At 42.2% G+C, this 19,372-nt stretch overlaps 1 protein-coding gene across 1 annotated transcript in view; it reads right to left on the minus strand.

Annotated features, from left to right (window-relative positions):
• Sec11a (SEC11 homolog A, signal peptidase complex subunit) overlaps positions 1–19,372 on the minus strand; it is a 46,957-nt gene that overhangs the window by 2,283 nt on the left and 25,302 nt on the right. The window contains exons 3-5 of the mRNA XM_029535587.1: positions 16,591–16,700; positions 8,952–9,101; positions 3,857–3,976 (exon numbers count right to left, since the gene is read on the minus strand). Of these exons, the coding sequence (XP_029391447.1) occupies positions 3,857–3,976; positions 8,952–9,101; positions 16,591–16,700 (380 nt within the window). The remainder of the gene's footprint in view (positions 1–3,856; positions 3,977–8,951; positions 9,102–16,590; positions 16,701–19,372) is intronic.

Below are 19,372 nucleotides of genomic sequence, written 5' to 3' on the forward strand. Positions count from 1 at the left end.
ACACGAAACCTTACCTCAACAACTCACAACAACAACAACAACAACAACAACAACAACAACAGCAATAATAACAACTCAGAACAAAACAAGACAATTATCAGGGTGTCCCTGACGTGGTAGGAAAGGAGGCAAGCAAACCCAATGTTCACTGTTCTTCCTCCTCCTCACCACTGCAGACTCCAAGTAGACTGGCCATAACGTGGCACTGGGCCAGTGGACTTCAACTCTCTCATCACGGCCCACTTTGACTGTGTGTATAGACCTTTCCTGCCATGCTCAGGCCAGAGAAACAGAAATCACCTCCCAGGTAACACCTCCAAATCAAAGCCACAGGCAAGCTTCAACAGACACTGTTTTTAGTGCCCTTCACTTCCTGTGAACAACTCTTCTTACGTTCCATCTCTTGTACTCTCTTTTTAGAGATGTCAGCACCTCCTCCTCCAAGAGCTGAAAAGACCCCTTCAAAGTATTGGTAAGCTCTGAGCGGACGAGGGCTCTTAACCACCGAGCCAACTACCCAGCCCCATACTTTTAATTTTCAAAATAGGGTCTCACTTTGCTGCTGCAAACAGCTTCCCCAAGCAGCTACGACTACACATGTGCCACCACGCCTAGACACAAGCGTTGTATGTTATTTACATGTAATTTACATGCATTTTATGGCTTATCACTTTTTATGGGGTATTTTAATACATATGCACAGTGTACACTAAACACATCAAGGTAATTAGCATTTCCACTTTACCATCAAAGCCTGTGGCACACTTTAGGGGCAGACATTTGCATGATGCACTTCACTTCCTGTTAAGAACACTTCCTCTTCTGTGGGGACAGCTTTGTCTGGAAGCTTCTAGCGTCACAATCCCGTTCCCTTCTTTATCTCATTCTTTATCACTGCAGCATTTGTACCAACTCTCCAGCTCTTTTTTCATCTTTTTCTGACACTGCTTTCTTTTCTGTGACTAACAGGTCCGACTTCTGGTTTCCCAAAGTCATCTCTATTAAATAGTTTTAGTTGGTACAATATTAGTTTCATTTCTAAAAATTTTATTGCATGCTACAATTAACCTTGAAAATTAGGATAGGTAAGAGAAACCGAACACAGAAGACCACAACTGTGATTCCGTTTACACAAGACACCCCACGAGCCACGCCTACACTGTAGGTTAGCACTGTCAGCAGCTGCAGGAAGAAGGGCGAGAGCCGCGCCTGCTAAAGAGGGTCAGAGAGATGATCTGGAATTAGACAGTAGTGATGGTTGCGCAAACTTGTAGATATACTATGATCTGTGAACTATGCCTCTTAAAATAGATAATCTTACATGTGAATTCTGTTTCAGTAACATTTTTAAACATAATCGGCTCAGAACCATTGGCGTCGGTGTGGAGTGATCCAGAACTCCCCCCACCCCTTTTTTTTTTCACTGAGAGGCGACTGCACCACAGTCCAGGCTTGCCTGAAAGAGCTCGACTCTGAGATATCAGCTTAGTGTTTTATAAATACAATTTCCACAAAGGAAGGTGACTCATTACATTAGGTGTCGAGTTCAGAGGCAGGAGAGTCGATGAAGAGTGGGCAGCAAAGCCTGTCTGCCAGCTGTCCACATCCCAGGTGGTTTATATTTCATAGAATCAATACTTAATTCACATTATTACATTTTTTATTAAAAGCCACTAAAGGGTTTATAGTGCCAAAATTGAGATTTTAGTTTAAATTTTATATAGTTTAGAACTTTAAAAAAATTCTTCAAAAAGAAGTTCCCAGGGAAGCCTGAGCACTCTAACCTGGAAAATAAGATGTCTTTTTTTTTTTTTTTTTTTTTTNTTTTTTTGAGACAGGGTTTCTCTGTGTAGCCCTGGCTGTCCTCGAACTCAGAAATCCGCCTGTCTCTGCCTCCCGAGTGCTGGGATTAAAGGCATGTGCTACCACGCCCAGCTTTTTTTTTTAACCCAACCCAGGGCTGCCTAGGCAGCCACAGTGACAGACAAAGAACCAAATGCACACAAAGGGGCACTCTTACATGGAAGACACTACAGAAAGAATTTGTCAAAAAGCTTTAAAATGTGCATACTCTTTACTTAGTAACTGTTTTTTAAATTTTTACTGGGAAGACTGGGTAGAACTACTGGATATATCTAACAACAGCACAGTGTTCACAAAAGCAAACTAGAAATAATGCTAACCAGGGCCAATGCTAGGACAGCCAGGAGCCATATGAGCTTCCCAGGGACTGGAGAGCTAGCTCTGAGTGATGATAAGTGTATTGATTTATGAGTACACTAATGGCCTTGGAGTGAAAAGATCACTACACGTACATACAACAAATGTCTTCAGGCGTGGTGGCACACGCCTTGAATCCCAGCACTTGGGAGGCAGAGGCAGGTGGATCTCTTGAGTTCAAGGCTGGCCTAGTCTACAGATTGAGTTACACAGAGAAAACCTCTCAAAAAAAATTGACGGGGGTGGAAGAAAGTAAAGCAACCCCACTTTGCAGTGACTGCGGCTTCCTTGTCATTCTAAATGTACCTGCAGGCTTACAACTAGAGGAAAAACAAACACTAAAGAGATGGAGGAGTCTGAAAATGATGGGCACATCTTTGGAAATGAGGAAGTTTGGAAATCTATTTCTCAAAGCCACTGATGACCTAATATAGATTGTGTTTCGCTTGAACATAGGATATAAAAGTTCCCTTGAAGTTGTACACACAGACACACACACACACTCGCAGACAAGACTACTCACAGTAGTCCTTGTTCTGATCTGGGATTCCTTTATATTTCTCATACTACAATTGAATAAACTTCCTTTCAGAAACAGCCTCCTGTTCTGTACAGCATAGTGTCACAGTGAGGTGACAGTACACACTTGATTTATGTAGTAAGGAGGGGTGTTCTGACATCAGTGAGAATGCTATGAAGCACCTAAACAGAGAACCAGCACCCACCCACCCACGTGCAGGACCCCATGCCAGCCACTTAAATCCACCACCAGCGTGATCTTAGATATATAACATGGCTTGTCTGAGTTTCCTCATCTGCAGAATGGAAATCTTAGAATTGTCTGAAGGTTAAAATGAAGCAATATTTATAAGGCACATATAATGAGTCTGGAAATAGCACGCCCTAATAAAGGTGAGTTATTGTTAATACTATTAATACATTAAAGTAGTAATTCCATACTTCCTTACACCAGTAACTTACAATTCCTGTCCTCCACTGATCTGTTCTCCTGATAATATCTGAAATAAACAGGCTTAATATAATTTAAAAATTTCATTTGATCTCATCAACTTCAAGACTGAAATAAAACGATGTAGGCTATATTAACACAAAATTAATTCATAGGAACAATTTAAATTGACGCAATAAGACTCTAATAACTTGTTTCATGAAGCAGTAATACTCCTCTGGAACCTAATAGCCTAGCCAAGTACCGATATCAATGCTCCTTGGGTGAACTGAATACATGATTCTTGTTTTTAGAGCCGGGGTCTCAGGTAGCCAGCTATCCTTAAACTCTCAGCTTTTTAGTGAGTCTGGCCTTGAACTCTGGTCCTCTTGGTCTACCTCCCAGGAGCTGGAATTACAGGTATGTAGCACTGCACCTGGCCAATATTTTAATTGTGATATCCACTATGCCATCTCAGCACTAGCATTTGACTCTCTTATTGCACCCTATTCCCGCCCTCAAGAATAGTATGCCCTATGACTTAAGTGCACTTTAAGATCTACATCTTCTAAAGGTCAAAAAGGTGACTTGGCATAACCAGGACCGACAGTTATGTACCCAGTCATACAAAGAAAGACCATGTTTAAAGTAATACGAAAAGCCCATGGCGTTCCCCTGGGTACTCACCCTCTTGCTCTCCCCACAACATCTTTCTTCTCCAGCCAGTGCTGTCCTTGTTTATAGAGACCTCGGTCATCAACAGCATTATTATCTCCTTTGGTTAAAAACTTGATGTGCCCATCTTGCCTTAGGAATAAGGAAACACAAGTCACCAAACACCCTCATGGCATTTAATGCACAGCATCAGCTCTTGTTACCAAGCACTGGGTACTCATCATGCCTAATTCTTTAATTGGCTAACAGAGTGCTGACAGCTGGACTGCTCGACTAGAGAGAGCTAGTAAGTGGTGAAAGAGCCGGCTGCACTACACCAGTGTGACCAACACTGCAGAGAGTGTGACAGTAGATGACATGCAAATTTTACACCGTGAAGAGAAGATCAACTAGCATATAAAATAAATCTCAATTTATATTACAACCTACACAACCTAATTTCTAATATACAAATACAAGAACACATTAAATTACCCGCCCCCCCCAGGAAGTAACTGCCCAGTGAAGACTAAGAAACTACTCAACAGCGTAGTTCCCTTAAGAAACATGAACATTTCTGCACTAGACAAAGAATGTTGGAAGAGGAACCTCCAGACAAAGTAATAGTCTGTATGGTGCAGCCGGTGAGATGGCTCATCAGGTAATGGCATTTGCCACCAAGTCTGACAACCTGAATTTGGTGGCCAGAAACCACACAGTACAAGGAAAGAACCAATTTCCCCAAGTTGTCCTCTGACCTCCATATGCACTAGCAATGACTCCCAAACAAAGAAATGTAATTTAAAAACATTCCAAGTGTCCATTAAAGCCACATCAACCAGGTGCAGTCGAGGAACTTAATTGACCTAAGTTCAAAGAAACAGTTAAAGTCATTATGAAACTGGCAAGTTGAAAAACTAGAGTTAATAATCTTAATCAATTGTTCATTTTTATCATATATTTAGTTATTACTTCTATTATATTTAATTATATTTATTATAGTATATATTTATTCCCCACGCTAATTAGAGTTTTAGTTTATAAAAGCTTAGTGCTGCTGGGCGTGGTGGTGCACGCCTTTAATCCCAGCACTCGGGAGGCAGAGGCAGGNGGATTTCTGAGTTCGAGGCCAACCTGGTCTACAAAGTGAGTTCCAGGACAGCCAGGGCTACACAGAGAAACCCTGTCTCAAAAAACCAAAAAAAAAAAAAAAAAAAAAAAAAAAAGCTTAGTGGCTATTTTATAGAAATACTAATGTGACATGCTATGATACTGAGGATCTGGCTTAAAATAATACAAGAAAGGAGGAAAAGAAGAGAATGCAGAATGGCCACATGCTAACTATCCACGAGACTCCTTAGACCCCACTCTGCATGCTAGAAACCCTTTAAATACAAAATGTAAGAGCTACTGTAACACAGATCAGGGGATAAACAGCGGCTGCCTACAGTATACTGTAGCTTCACACTGTCTTAGTCTTTCTCTAAGAAACATGTAGTTGATAGAAAAACAAGTTAAAAAAAAAAACAAAAAACGGGTGTGGTGACACACACCTTTAAACCCAGCACTAGGGAGGCAGAGGCAGGCAGATCTCTGAGTTCAAGACAGGCTTGGTCTACAAAATGAGTCCAGGACAGCCAGGGCTATTACACAAAGGAACACTGTCTCAAGTGGGGAAAAAAAGCTTCAATTTTTTCAGGTATGGTAACATTTATTAGAACACTATCTTGGCAAGGTATAGTGGCACATGCTTTTAATCTCAACACTGAGGAGACTGAGGCAAGTGGATCTCTGTGAATTCAAGGCCAGCTTGATCTACATAGCAAGTTCCAGGATAGCGAGGACTGCATAGAGAGCTCAACTCAAAAACAAAACAAAAGAAAAAGCAAAGCCACAAACCTTCCTGATCAAGAAACGACTGCTTTGGGGCTCTGATGTAGCGTGATGAGTGCTTGCCTAGCTTGTTAGGCCTTGGCTTTGATCCCAGCCTAAATCAACTGAGCATGGCAGCCATGCCTATAATCCAATCCTTGAAGGTAAAGGCACGAAAATGAAGCTCTCTGGTCACAGAGTTGAAAGAGAGCCTGGGCTACATGAGGCCTATTTCAGAAAAAAAAAGTCAAGGAAATAATGTTGCTAAAGAATGGGTAAGGCCGCTAGTAATTTTTAAAATTGCTTTTAGATGTACTTTATATATATGAGTGCTTTGACTGCACACATGTATGTGCACCCTGCATGTGCCCGGAGCTTGCAGAGGGCATTGGATCCCCAGGTCCTGGAGGGACACGTGAAGGGAGGGGAACAAGTGCTCTTAGTCACCGAGTCATCCCTCTAGCCCAGCTTCCAGTAAGTTTAAAATGTAACTGAAAACAAAGCAAAATTTACAGTTAATAAAAACCAGACTAAAATTAATCTAAGTGTCTTTAACAATCACAGTCTATAAAAAAGAAAATGAGCTTCAGGTTTCTACTGACTAATATCCACTCAGGAAACTGTCCCCCAATATGCCTGAATTCAGGTGAAAATTGGAGGTGTTGCAAACACCAAAGACAGAGAAGTGCAAATGCCACATTGAGAATGAGGTTCCAGTTTAAAAAATGCAAATAAATACAGAGAAAAGTAACCAGTAGCTGACAACTGAGTGAGCGAAAGAGTGTCTGAGATAGCCTGGGGTGAAAGATGCCAGGAGCACCAGGGAGAAGGGACAGTTCAACCAGAAAAAGACACTGGCCCCTCAGAGGCTGATGTAAAGTCCAACAGAAGAGAAGTGGTCAGAAGGGAAGGAGTGCTCCCGGCTGGGCTAGTCCCAAGGACCTACTTACCAGCAAATGCTGTGCTCCCCCTGCTGAGCTGTAATCAGGAGAGATCACCACTGTTTCTCAAACAAGTGCATATCTCCCTCAACAACTTAACGCAGAACAAATACTTTTCCCTGGTGACCACCCTCAATACGCCTGTCAAGATACGCTCTAGCCATGTGTGGTGGTGTCTACATGGAATCCCAAAACCCAGGAGGCAAAAGAAAGACCACCAAAAATTCTGAACCTGAGTGTTATGTTAGGGTACAAGTGGCCTTTCCTCACTCTGCTGTCCTGAATGGCCCAGAACATACCATCCTCTTGACTTCACCTCTCTGGTGCTGGGATTAAGGTACAAACCACCCCAGATGAGTACCTATTAAATGAAGAAAAACTACAAGATGCCGAGCCAGCAGGAATTGAGGACTTAATGTAAGACTCTTTCGGGGTTCCCAGTATACCACCCCTATTTGTTCATTTACTTTTCTCCTTCTCTTGTGAAAGTGCTGTAAGAACATCAGTACAGACTGGAAAGAACAGGGATGCACAGCTGGACAGGGACCGTCCACTTAAGAGTTCAGGATCCATCTTTCTCAAGTCTTTACACTACCTTAAGAAAACAAGGCCCAGGGAAGCTGAACGTTTTGCTCTGTCCTCACTCTGAGGTGAAAGGAATGCACCCTTTCTGCTTCTAGAATGTAAGATTCAAGTTAGAAAGACAACTTAGATTTTAGAAATGTATCTTGCCTTAGCACACTGGCACAAACTCTTAAATTCCAGAACTCATGAAGCAAAAGCAGGAAGGTCAGGAGTATTTGTTCAGTGTTGCATACACCGGGTACACAGGGGGAGTTCAAAGGCAACTTTTGAGAGTCAGGTCTCTTACCATGTGGATGACTGGGGGCTGAATTCAGGTCATCAGGCTTGGTAATAAATGCCTTTACTCACTGAGCCCATCTCACCAGTTTCTTGAAAAAAAATTTAAACTTTAAACTTATTTACTATCATGTTGTGTTACGTATATTGTCATAGTGAATATGTGGAGGTTAGAAGATAGTTTTTGAGATTTGGTTCTCTCTTCCCACTGTGGGTTGTGTGGACAGAACTTGGGTCATTCTGGCCTGATAGCAAGCACCTTTACCTGTTGAGCCATCTGGCCAGCCCTCTTTACTGAAAAGTCAATATATTTGGGTCTGGCCTGGTTTAATTCCAGTATTCCAAAAGAAGTTCACAAATTTATTATCACTATATTGCTTTACAGCTTTTTGTTCTCATTTTAAGGTTTCTTTATTCATTGAGGTTATTTATATTCCATAATTATATTTAGGACTAAACTTTACAACATGATTTTTTTTTTCAAGACAGGGTTTCTCTGTGTGGCTCTGGCTGTCCTGGAACTCATTCTGTAGACCAGGCTGTCCTTGAACTCAGAAATCCACCTGCCTCTGCCTCCCAAGTGCTGGGATTAAAGGCATGTACCACCACTGCCCGGCTTTATAACATGATTTTTGAGAGACATACACAGAGTGATAAAGAATTAGAAAAGAGGGGCTGGAGAGATGGCTCAGTGGTTAGGAGCACTGACTGCTCTTCCAGAGGTCCTGAGTTCAAATCTCAGCAACCATATGGTGGCTCACAACCATCTGTAACAAGACAGGATGCCCTCTTCTGGAGTGTCTGAAGACAGCGACAGTGTACTTACATATAATAAATAAATAAAGCTTAAAAAAAAAAAAAAAAAGAATTAGAAAAGAACAAGGAAAATCTCTGGAAAAATATTCAGAGAAACAGATAAATCCCTGTCCAGAGTTTTCCAAATATTCACCAAACTTTCAGACACTCATAACACTGGATGAGAAGTAAAGATCAAAGATTCCTTACTCTCTACAACATTTTATTATTAGAGAAGAGACTCAGTAGCACAGGCTAGCCTTCATCTTGCTAGGGAAGCCAACAATGACCCTGACCTTGACCTTGTCTGTTTCTATCTCCCAAGTACTAGGATTACACATGTACCAAGGCCTGGGTTCTGATCCAGGGCTTCATCTGACCAGCTGAGCTACATCTATGGCCTTCTTCATTTTTTAAAAAAAATTGTTTTATGTATATGAGCATTTTGCCCTTGTGTATGTGTGCCAAAAACATGCCTGGTGAAAGCCATCACATAGGTGCTGGGAGCCAAACCTGGGTCTTCTGCAAGAGCAAGTACTCTTAACTGCTCAGCCATCTCCCACCCCATCCCCTTTTCAATAATTTTTATGTATCAGAATTAAACACTTCAAACTCTAAAACAAGAATGTACAAAACCATAGATGAGAAGCTGGCATTACTTTTCATGGATCTTCAGGACTCGATGCACTATAGGAATCTCTCTTCCTTCTATCCTGAAAACAACGATCTCCCCCACACGTATAGGATCTTCAACTCGGTTCGTGAGGAAAAGGAGATCCCCTCTGTGAAACGCAGGCTCCATGCTGCCACTGGGAGAGAAAAAGGATACAAAAGGCAGGTTACATCTATTTCTAAATTAGAAACTCAACAAAGCACCAGCTGCTGATGTACTCAGCATTTTAACAACCACATCCAAAGGTTGTCCTAATTCATGCTCACTCACTCACTCACTCATTCATTCATTCATTCATTTTGGGGACACAGTGACTCTCACAGTATATACATCAGGATGCCCTCAAACCTGTGGAGATTTTCTTACCTCGGCCTTCAGTCCTGAGATTCCATGTGTGAGATTCTACCATCACACCCAGCTTGATTTCCCTCAACTAGTAAAGGAATTTTTTTAGTTACTAGTCTTCACTAACTAGTTCCATTTTAAGCATTACACTCAAAGATGTTTACGTCTTGAAAAGGGCAGTGTTACTAATTCCTTAACCTTTTAAAATTTCAAATGACAAACAATATAAAAGAATGAACTTTAAAAAACAGTGCCCTTACTCTGGCTTCATCTGAAAATACTAAACATATTCAAATATTCAAATGAGAACTGGATCATCTTCTGCCATTTATGAAGATACAGACCACGATGACCTTATGAGTTCAGCTGATTATGGAGGAAACAGCTCACTGAGTCACAGGACAGCACAAAGGTAACACTGTATCATCAAGGCATTTATTTGTTTTAAAAGGAGAAGTATGAGAGACATAGAGATTCTGTCTAAGGATTTCAGAAATTAGGAGGAAGTGGAGAATCATGAGAGCATCTCTTCCCTCTGCTCTGCTCTGCCTCACACCCAGTTCTGAAAAGGTCGTCCTAAGAGAGTGGGACCATCAGGAACTCAAACCCAAGTTTTCAATAAGCACATTAGTAAAGAATAAACATATCAGCAGGACCAAAAACTCAAAGACAGATATCATCCAGCCACAGACACTACCGTTTGAAGATACATATGGGAACACCAGTGGCTCCTAAACTCTCCTGTACCGTGGAATAACCTAAGCAATTTAAATAGAATCCCCATGTCCAGATCTCACAAACCATTCACATCACAATACCTGGGAATGGGAGGCAGGCATCACTGATCCCCAGAAATTCCATCATAAAACAAAAGTTGGGGAGCTATGAGAAACACTGTGTTTGTATTTGTTATTATTTATGACTTTTCTTTTCAAACACTTGATTGGTTTGTTGTCTGTATCTTGTTTTTAAGACAATATATCACCTGTATAGAAGGTTAGCCTGGACAAGGTACAGAAACTGCTGACACAAACTCACAGCATACTTCTTGCCTCCCAAGTGCTGGGATCGCAGGAATGCTGGTCTGGTTGCTTATTGTTTCATTGAACTTGAGCTCACAGCAATTCTCCTGCTGGGATTACCGTCTTGTGCCACCATGCTAAGCTACAATATGATTATACTTAAAGCTTTTTTTTTTTTTTTTTTTTTTTTAAATTCTTCTCTGTATAGCCCTGGCTGTCCTGGAACTCACTTTGTAGTCCAGGCTGGTCTCGAACTCAGAAATCCGCCTGCCTCTGCCTCTGAGTGCTGGGATTAAAGGCGTGTGCCACCACGCCCAGCTACTTAAAGCTTTTTTTAACAGGTAGGCAGAGCTCTGTGAGTTCAAGGCAATCCTGATCTACATAGCAAGTTTCAGACCATCTACAAAGTGATCCTACCTCAAAATTAAATTAAAAAGATCCTGTTATTTAGAATTGCCAGACTAAGGCTGCAGTGGACAAGTCCCTTGGCTGGGTACCCAGTACTTCCAGAACTTTAAAAAGAAAAAAGAACTTTTCAAACAGATACATATATACACTGTGCACACTGTGTATGTGTGTGTGCACATTACACACACACACACACACACACACACAATACTATGGAGAACAAAACAGAGAAAAGAAAAAAAATGCACTTACAGAATTATCTCAATTATATGTAAAATTATACTCGAAGAGAGGCTACAACATTAGCAATGATTTTTATCTCAAAGTTACAAAGACAGGTTCAATCTAGATTTTCCTGTTTCTAGCATATCACATTATGGGAATATATTAACTTTTTCTTATTAGAAAAGCATTTCTTCTCAAAGGTCACTATGACAGCCAGGCAGGAAATGACAAGGGCCTGAAATAGAACAGCAATAAAGGAGAGGAGAGAGGAAAACAATTGGTGGCCAATTAGACATAGCAGAATCAAGAATGACCCCTAGTTTATGTCACAGGCAACTGAACAGATGTGACAGTTACAGAAACAGGTTGGGGTGGGGATCAAAATGTGCCTGGTCAGTAGTCAGGTGAAGCTGTCCAGTGGAGCAAAATAAGAAACAAAAGCAAACACTTTTGGAACTCACATGTAGATACTAGTTTAAAACACATGAAAGTAACCAGCAACGGTGGTAAATGTCTATAATCCCAGCACCTGGGAGGCAGAGGCAGCAAGACTGAGTTCAATACTAGCCTGAACTACATCCCAAGACCCCCAAAATCAAAATAAACATAATATATAAGGCATGTAGGAGAGGGTAGGGAGACACAGGAGGAAATATGCTTGCATGCCTCATATAAAAATGTCCCTGTACAAAATAAGCTATGAACAACAGCTCAGCCATCCCAAGCTGCCCCTCCAGAGGAACTGGGTTCAATTCCTAGCACTCACATTACAGCTTACAACCTCTCTAATTCCAGAGGATCTGATGTCGTCTTCTGACCCCCATAGGTACCACATACACAAGCAATACAGACACATGTGCAGGCAACATACCTTTATGCATAAAACAATGACATTTAAATGTAACAAAAGTTAAAAGAAAATATACTAATGCAAAAGAATTTTAAATATTAAAAAGTCTGTAGTGAGACCATTTCAAGTGTTGTTCTTATCACCATTATTATTCTGTTACTATCTGTGGTGCAGGAAATTAAAATCCAGACCTTTCTCATGCTATGTAAGAATTTTACCACTGGACGACACCCCTAGCTTACAAGGATCACTAAAAAAGCCAGGCAGCGGTGGCACATGCCTTTAATCCCAGCACTCGGAGGAAGAGGCAGGCGGATTTCTGAGTTCAAGGCCAGCCTAGTCTACAGAGTGAGTTCCAGGACAGCCAGGGCTATACAGAGAAACCCTGTCTCGAAAAAAAAAAAATCATTAGAAAAAAATTTTTAGAAAACTGTCTAAACATTAAATGAATTACTAATACGTTTTATTTTGACAAACACACTCCCCTCTCCCTTTAAAAAATGAGACAGAGTTTCAAGTGTCCCTAGCTGGCCTTGATAGATGTGTATGAGAGGATGATCTTGAACTTCGCATCTTTCTGCCTCCACCTCCCGATCAAAGGTATAAATTGACACACACATATTTTCTTTATTTAAAAATGGCATGGTGCCTAACATGCATGAATGTATGTGTGTGCACCATACCTGGTGCTCTCAGAGGCCAGAAGTGGTTTGGCAGCACTATCGTCAGACTGGCTGGAACTATATAGCCCGTGTTGGCATCAAACTCCGTGATTCTCCAGCTTCAGCCTTCGGAGTACTTGAATGACAGGTTCAAGCCACCACATTCAACTGCACTCTTAGTTTTAACTGATTCATTAAGCATTACATATACAGGCACTGGAGTGTTGGAACTTGGTGCTAATGCTTTGAACATGCGTGTCCAGACACTGAAGTAATTGTCCCCAATTACTTTTTGATCTATCAATAAAGATAGATGCCAGTGACCAATGGCTAGGTATGAGTTGGGACGTTTAGCATTACAAGGGCAGGACGAGGGGAGAATCTCGAAGACTGGGGGAAGAAGAGGGCGCAATAGTGGCAGGAGACAAATCCAACCAGCCCTTTTGAGTTTTCTGGTAAGTGGCTATTGGCCACCTCCCCAATTGGGCCTAAAGTAGCAGGGGAAGGTTTAGGAGTGCCCTGCTGGGGCTGGAGAGATGGCTCAGCAGTTAAGAGCACTGACTGCTCTTCCAAAGGTCCTGAGTTCAAATCCTAGCAACCACATGGTGGCTCTCAACCATCTGTAATGAGATCTAACGCCTTCTTCTGGGGTGACTGAAGACAACTACAGTGTACTTACATATGATAATAAATAAATCTTAAAAAAAAAAAAAAAAAAAAAAGAGTGCTCTGCCTCTGAAGTAGCCAAGGCATTTTAAAACAAACTGTGTGCATGCATGTGTGCATGTGTGTGCGTGTGTTTTATATTCGAGGATCCATGATAGCTCCTGGGCCAGTGCACACCTGTGATTCGCCAAGAGCATAAAGCAGTGCAGCCATAAACTCATCACAGCACTGGAGAAATGGGTCTTCCACACCAAGTCTGACGACCCGAGTATGCTCAGGTGGAAAGAACTGACTCCCACCAGTTAGTCTCTGACCTCGACATTACACATACACAAATAAATAAAGTGTAATAAAAAAGCTTATGTATTGGGGGCTGGAACTCAGACTTCTTGGGCAGGGTGCCTGTCTATCAAGCACAAAGCCCCACATACTAGGTGTACTGCCAAGACGCACTTGGGAGAGGCAGAAGGATTGAAAGGTCAGTGCCATGCTTGGCTACATACACAACTCAATGCAGCGGGAACTACAAAAGACCCTGTCCAAGGGGAGGTGGGGAAGCCAGGTGTGGTGTTGCACTCCTTTAATGCCAGCACTAGGGAGGCAGAGGCAGAGGGATCTCTGTTTGGTCATGGCCAGCTTGGTCTATATATTCAGTTCCAGGACAGCCAGAACTACTTAGAGAAATGCTGTCTTGAAAAAAAAACAAAGCAAAGCAAAACAAAAGAATTAAAATTAAAAATAAAAATAATAAAAAGCAGCAGAGGCAGGAAAGCCGTGAGTTTGTGCCTTGCCTGAGTTAAGTAGCAGGACCTGGTCTAAAGAAAAACCAGCCTGAAAGGAGGAAGGGCTGCAGAGAAAGCAGCTCATGGTTCTGAGGCCTGGAAGAGCTTCCACTGACGGACCACCCCAACCCTGAGGGACGAGGCCACGACACAGTCGGAAGATATTGGGAGCTAGCCCGGCGAGCACCAAGAGATCTGCTCCTTGGTTACTGCAGGTTTCATTCTCTTCAGTGGAGGTATTTAACTTCAAGGACTTAATGTCTGCGTGTGATCAGATATCCCTGGGAGGATTCGTGCCAACCCAGAGTTTGCCTGCTGGGCTTTGAGACAGCTGGTGAACTCCGAGAATAAGAAAACAACACTCTCCCGTGACTTATGATATTAACTGAGATTTCAGGTTATAAGCAAAACCTCCCTCCCCACCGCTGAGATAGGGCATGGCACTTAAAATAGAGAGCAGACTGGCTTCAAATTTACAGAGATCCTGTCTCCTGCTGGAAGCCTTTTTTTTTTTTTTTTTTTTTTTTGCTGCATTTATACAGCTGTTTAAAACAACAATTAAAAACAAACAAAAACACAAACAAAAAACCTAGCCAGGGATGATGGTACATAGGCAGGAAGATTGAAGAGCAATCCACATTCAAGGTCAACATGGTCTACACAGTGAGTTCCAGGCTAGCCAGAAATACACAGCAAAACCCTGAAACAAATACTGAGACATTCTCTCAAAAACCAGAAGTACTGACCTAATTTTGGTGAGGACTAGTCAGCAGTAGAGCGTCTGCTTAGCATACAGGAGATCCCTAGGTTCTACCTTCACACATCCATTCAGAGTACTGCCTTATTTAATCTGGTCCTAAGGCTTCAATCTTGAAGTAGAGCCCTTCAGTGTGTGCTGCCTTCTAGCACTAAAGGAGACACTGCACCACTGGGAGGAAGTGCAGGCTGATGGAGTTCCTTTGCGAGACCTCTTCTGGGGCTATTTGAGACTTAGTTCTCTCTAGCAGAGGGGTGAAGGACAGTTATCAGGAGCTGACTGAGACTGCTGGGATAAATGGGGAATTAGATTGGAGGACTTGATTTAAAAATCTGATAGCCTGGGCTGGTGAGATGGCTCAGTGGGTAAGAGCACCTGACTGCTCTTCCGAAGGTCCAGAGTTCAAATCCCAGCAACCACATGGTGGCTCACAACCATCTGTAACAAGATCTGACTCCCTCTTCTGGAGTGTCTGAAGACAGCTACAGTGTACTTACATATAATAAATAAATGAATCTTTAAAAAAAAAAATCTGATAGCTTATATGGTTCATATACACCTATAATCAGCACTTAGAAGTCTAAGGCAGAGGAACATGAATTCAATGCCAACACAGGCAAGACTATGAGAGAGAGAGAGAGAGAGAGAGAGAGAGAGAGAGAGAGAGAGAGAGAGAGAAAGAAAATATAGATATAAAGGTAAAATTCTAATATTCTTAGCATAAAAAACAATGGAGAATGAAGAGCCTTGTGAAAAAGGCATACTTATAGTGGTACGTTTAAAGGTAATATGCTTGCTTACCAAAGACATATCAAGTTCTGTACCTCAAAAACTACTGCTTTTTGCTTATCAGTTATACCTCAATAAAGTTCTGAAGAAGAAAGTATCTCAACTCTAGATAAGGGACAATTCTATTTCCTTCATATTTGTACTGTACTCACTCCAGGAAGGACTTGAGAGGTTACAAAATGAATCCCCAAATAAGACAGAACTATGATGATTCAATTAAATAACCACATACTAATGTCCCAAAAATTAGTTGCTAAATTAGGTTTTAAAATCCGTAAGATTTATCAGTACAAAGTAGAAATGGAAACAAGGTAGGGAAAGACTTCAGCACTATCACCTAAAAGACTGGATTATTACCCTCAAAATTCCTGGGGTCTAGTTTAGAAATGATATTTAAAGGTCAACAGAAAATATGAAATTACTTAGTGATGTTCCCAGCACTGAGAACATGATGCAGGAGAACTCTGTTGTGGAGGCGCCGTATGTGCTAAGGTCTAGGCCTGATACACCAAACACAGGAATGCTAAAGACAGAGGAATCCGAGGAAAACAAAGGACACTAAATAAAGTACACTCTCTTAAGGGATGGGCCAAAAATGAAGTTCAAATGAAAGTGTTTAGAGTTCTCATGAGACTGGCCTTGAACTCCTGACTCCTGCCTCTGACTGCCGAGTGCTGAGATTATAGGCATGAGACACCACATCTAGCACACAGCAACCTATAGGGCACTGCGGTTGGGAGCGGAGACGGGAAAATTAGGTCAGCTGAGGACACAACTGCTCTTACAGAGGACCTGAGTTTGCTATGCATGTTGGACAGCTCATAACCACTTGTTCGTTTTCTGAACTCCATGGGTACTTACATTTACAGGCAAACACACTGACACACGCACACATGCATGTAATTAAACACAATTGTTTTTAAAGAAAAGGATACGGGTCCTTGGGGAATTGGAATACATCCCATGATAGTTCTCAAAATTGAGTAGCAACTGATTTCCTTTCAGCGCTCTCCTAGGAAACAATTTCTAAGGAGCTGGTACACAACTACTTATTTAATACCTCTACTTCTCTACCAAGTCATCTCATGCAATTCTGTGTTCTGAAAGGAATCATGTTACCTGAGCACCACTACAATGGGACTCTCACTTCCGGTTATCACCATCAGCCCCTTCCAGATCATTAGTGCCGAGGAGACAATCATTCCAAAGTTTAGGACTTGGTAGTACAGCTGCAAGAACAAAGAGAAGAAATCAGATCCACTACTGTCCTCACCCAGGGAAGGAAATGATAGTAGCTACCATTAACTTAAAAGTTCAAGTAGTCAAGATGGAGATGCAGCTCAGTTGGTGCAATGTTTGCCTAGCACGGCAAGCCCAGGGTTCAAACCCCAGCACTACAGAAAGCCATGACTATAGTCTAGCCTGCAGGAGGTAAAGTCAGAAGGGTAAACACGCCATCATCATCAGGAGGCTTACAGAGTTCCAGGCCTACCTCAGCACGCAGGGGAGGCTTGGGGATTTCTGAGTTCAAGGATAGCCTGAACTACAGAGAGAGGACCATGACACAGGGCTACACAGAGAAACCCTGTGTCAAAAAAAAATCAAAAGAAAATAATTCATAACAAGAAAAATTTAAGGTTTCAGGCTGGAGAAACGGCTCATTAGTTAAGAAGACTAGCTGCTCTTCCAGGGACCAGGGTTCACTTCCTAGCACCACATGGCACTTCAAAAGCATCTGTAACTCCAGGTATGGATATCAGCTGGCCTCTGCAGACCGTCTGTGGGCATCAAGCACACAAATGATATATGTACATTTATACATACATGCAAGCAAAACACTTATATACAAAAATAAAGTTTTGAAAAAAAGAAAAAACTTTAAACGAATGAAGATTTATGTTTCTGTAAGAAGTCCCTCTCCCATTTACAGCGGTCCTGCATGTCCCTTCGACACATGGCAGGCACCACACTGACTACAGCACTTTACTCTGACACTCAGCTAACCAGCACCATCTTCATTTTTAGGACAGTGTTAAAATTTCTTTTCCTGAGTGTGATGGAATGACAAAAGCAACTCAGAGTATAAAAGAGAAGGCTTATTGGAGCTCACAGTTCACACAGACAGTCCTGCACTGTGGGGACTCAAAACAGCAGGAGCCTGAAGTCGCTGCTTCTATTCCATCCACAGCCAGGAAACAGAGAGACAGAAAGAATGCTTGCAAATATTCAGCTGGCTTTCTCCATTTTGTGTAGATTATGATCCTCAGGCTAGGGAATGGTCCCACCCATAATTAACAAGTTTGTTTTCATATCAACTACCTTGGACAAGATAATTCCCCACAGGCATACCCTCAGGTGAGGCTAGATTGGGTCAGGCTGGCTAGCAACACTAAGCAGCACATACAGAAAGGTTAAAGTCCCTTGAAGTGTGGCTGTGTAGCTGCTAGTTCCTTAAGAAGGACTAGTGAGTTAGTCTTGGGGTACAATGTAGACAGGAGCACACTACGCTAAACAAACATCCTGTCTGAGCAAAGTCTCAGACGGTCTTACCCTTTCATTCCTTTTCTTCTTTCCTGTCAAGAGATTTTACTCAAAAGGCAAACACACAGCTTCTACTTCCTGCTGCTTTCCCTACACATGAATGCTTATGAACATAAATTATCAACAACAACAGCAAAAGCCATTTTTATCTGTCTAGTACTGGCAGAAAGAAGTTACCCAACCTCATTCCATCTGGCCACATCAAGCTATCAGGAAGAAACNGTGACAACCACAGAATTGAATTGCCCTTTCTAAGAAGTGTCCAGACCAGAATGTTCCTCATCGTTCAAGGTCACANCCTAAAAGAACATTATTAAGCCCAATGGAACACTGACCGTTCCACACACCTGTCATCCCTGCACAGGGAAGCTGAAGGGAGAGATAACCAGTGGAAGGGTTACTCTGGCCTGCATGAGACTATCTCAACTGAGAGAGAGAGAGAGAGAGAGAGAGAGAGAGAGAGAGAGAGAGAGAGAGAGAGAGAGAGAGAGAGAGAGAGAGAGAGAGAGAGAGCGCTTTTAAGGTCCTTTCAGCTAGGAAGGTAGAGCATGGCTGTAATCTTAGCACTTGGGAGGCTAAAGCAGGAAGAATGCCAATTCCAGGCCAGCCTGGACTGTACAGTGTCTCAAAAGTGACTGNGGGCTGGGCTCAGTTGGGAAAGTACTCGCCTAGCATGCACAAAGCCCTGGGTTAGGCTACAGCTATGCATCAATTGGGTGTGATAAGGCACACCCAGCACTGGGGAGATGGAGGCAGTAGATCAGAAATTCAAATCCACCCTCACTGAGGAATCTTCCTCAGTGGCTCTTCCACCTTATTCTTTGAGGCAATGTCTCCCAATCAAATCCACAGCTCACTGACATGGCCACTCATACTCGCAAGNTGCTCAGGGGATCTCCTTAGCTCTCCACCTCAGACACTGGAACTACACGCCCACAGCCACACTCACCCAGCATTCAGCATTTTGTGGGTCCTGGGAATCCTGGATCTGGCCCTGTTGTTTGCCCAGCATGCATTTTAACAACCCAACCAGTTCACCAGAAAGTATTTTTAAACCTGAATGAAAATAAAAATACTATACAAAAAAGTGTAGGCTGTACCTACAAAAGTAATGCATAGAGAGGCTCTTGTAACTGTGGAGGCTGATGTTGTTAAGAAGACGTCATCATGGTCTGCAGCACTTGGGAGGTAGGGTACCAGCTGTCTGCCACCTAGTTTTGTGAAGCCGGAGTAATGTTTAATATCCTCCAGGGAGTTACGTGTACTGAATCAGTAACCCACACCCTCTGTGGCTAGTATTCATCCACATAGTACACATATATACTGTTCAGGCAAAACATTCATACAAACAAAACAAAAT

Source organism: Mus pahari, chromosome 1 (assembly GCF_900095145.1).
Source record: "Mus pahari chromosome 1, PAHARI_EIJ_v1.1, whole genome shotgun sequence".
In the NCBI taxonomy this organism is placed as follows: Eukaryota; Metazoa; Chordata; class Mammalia; order Rodentia; family Muridae; genus Mus; species Mus pahari.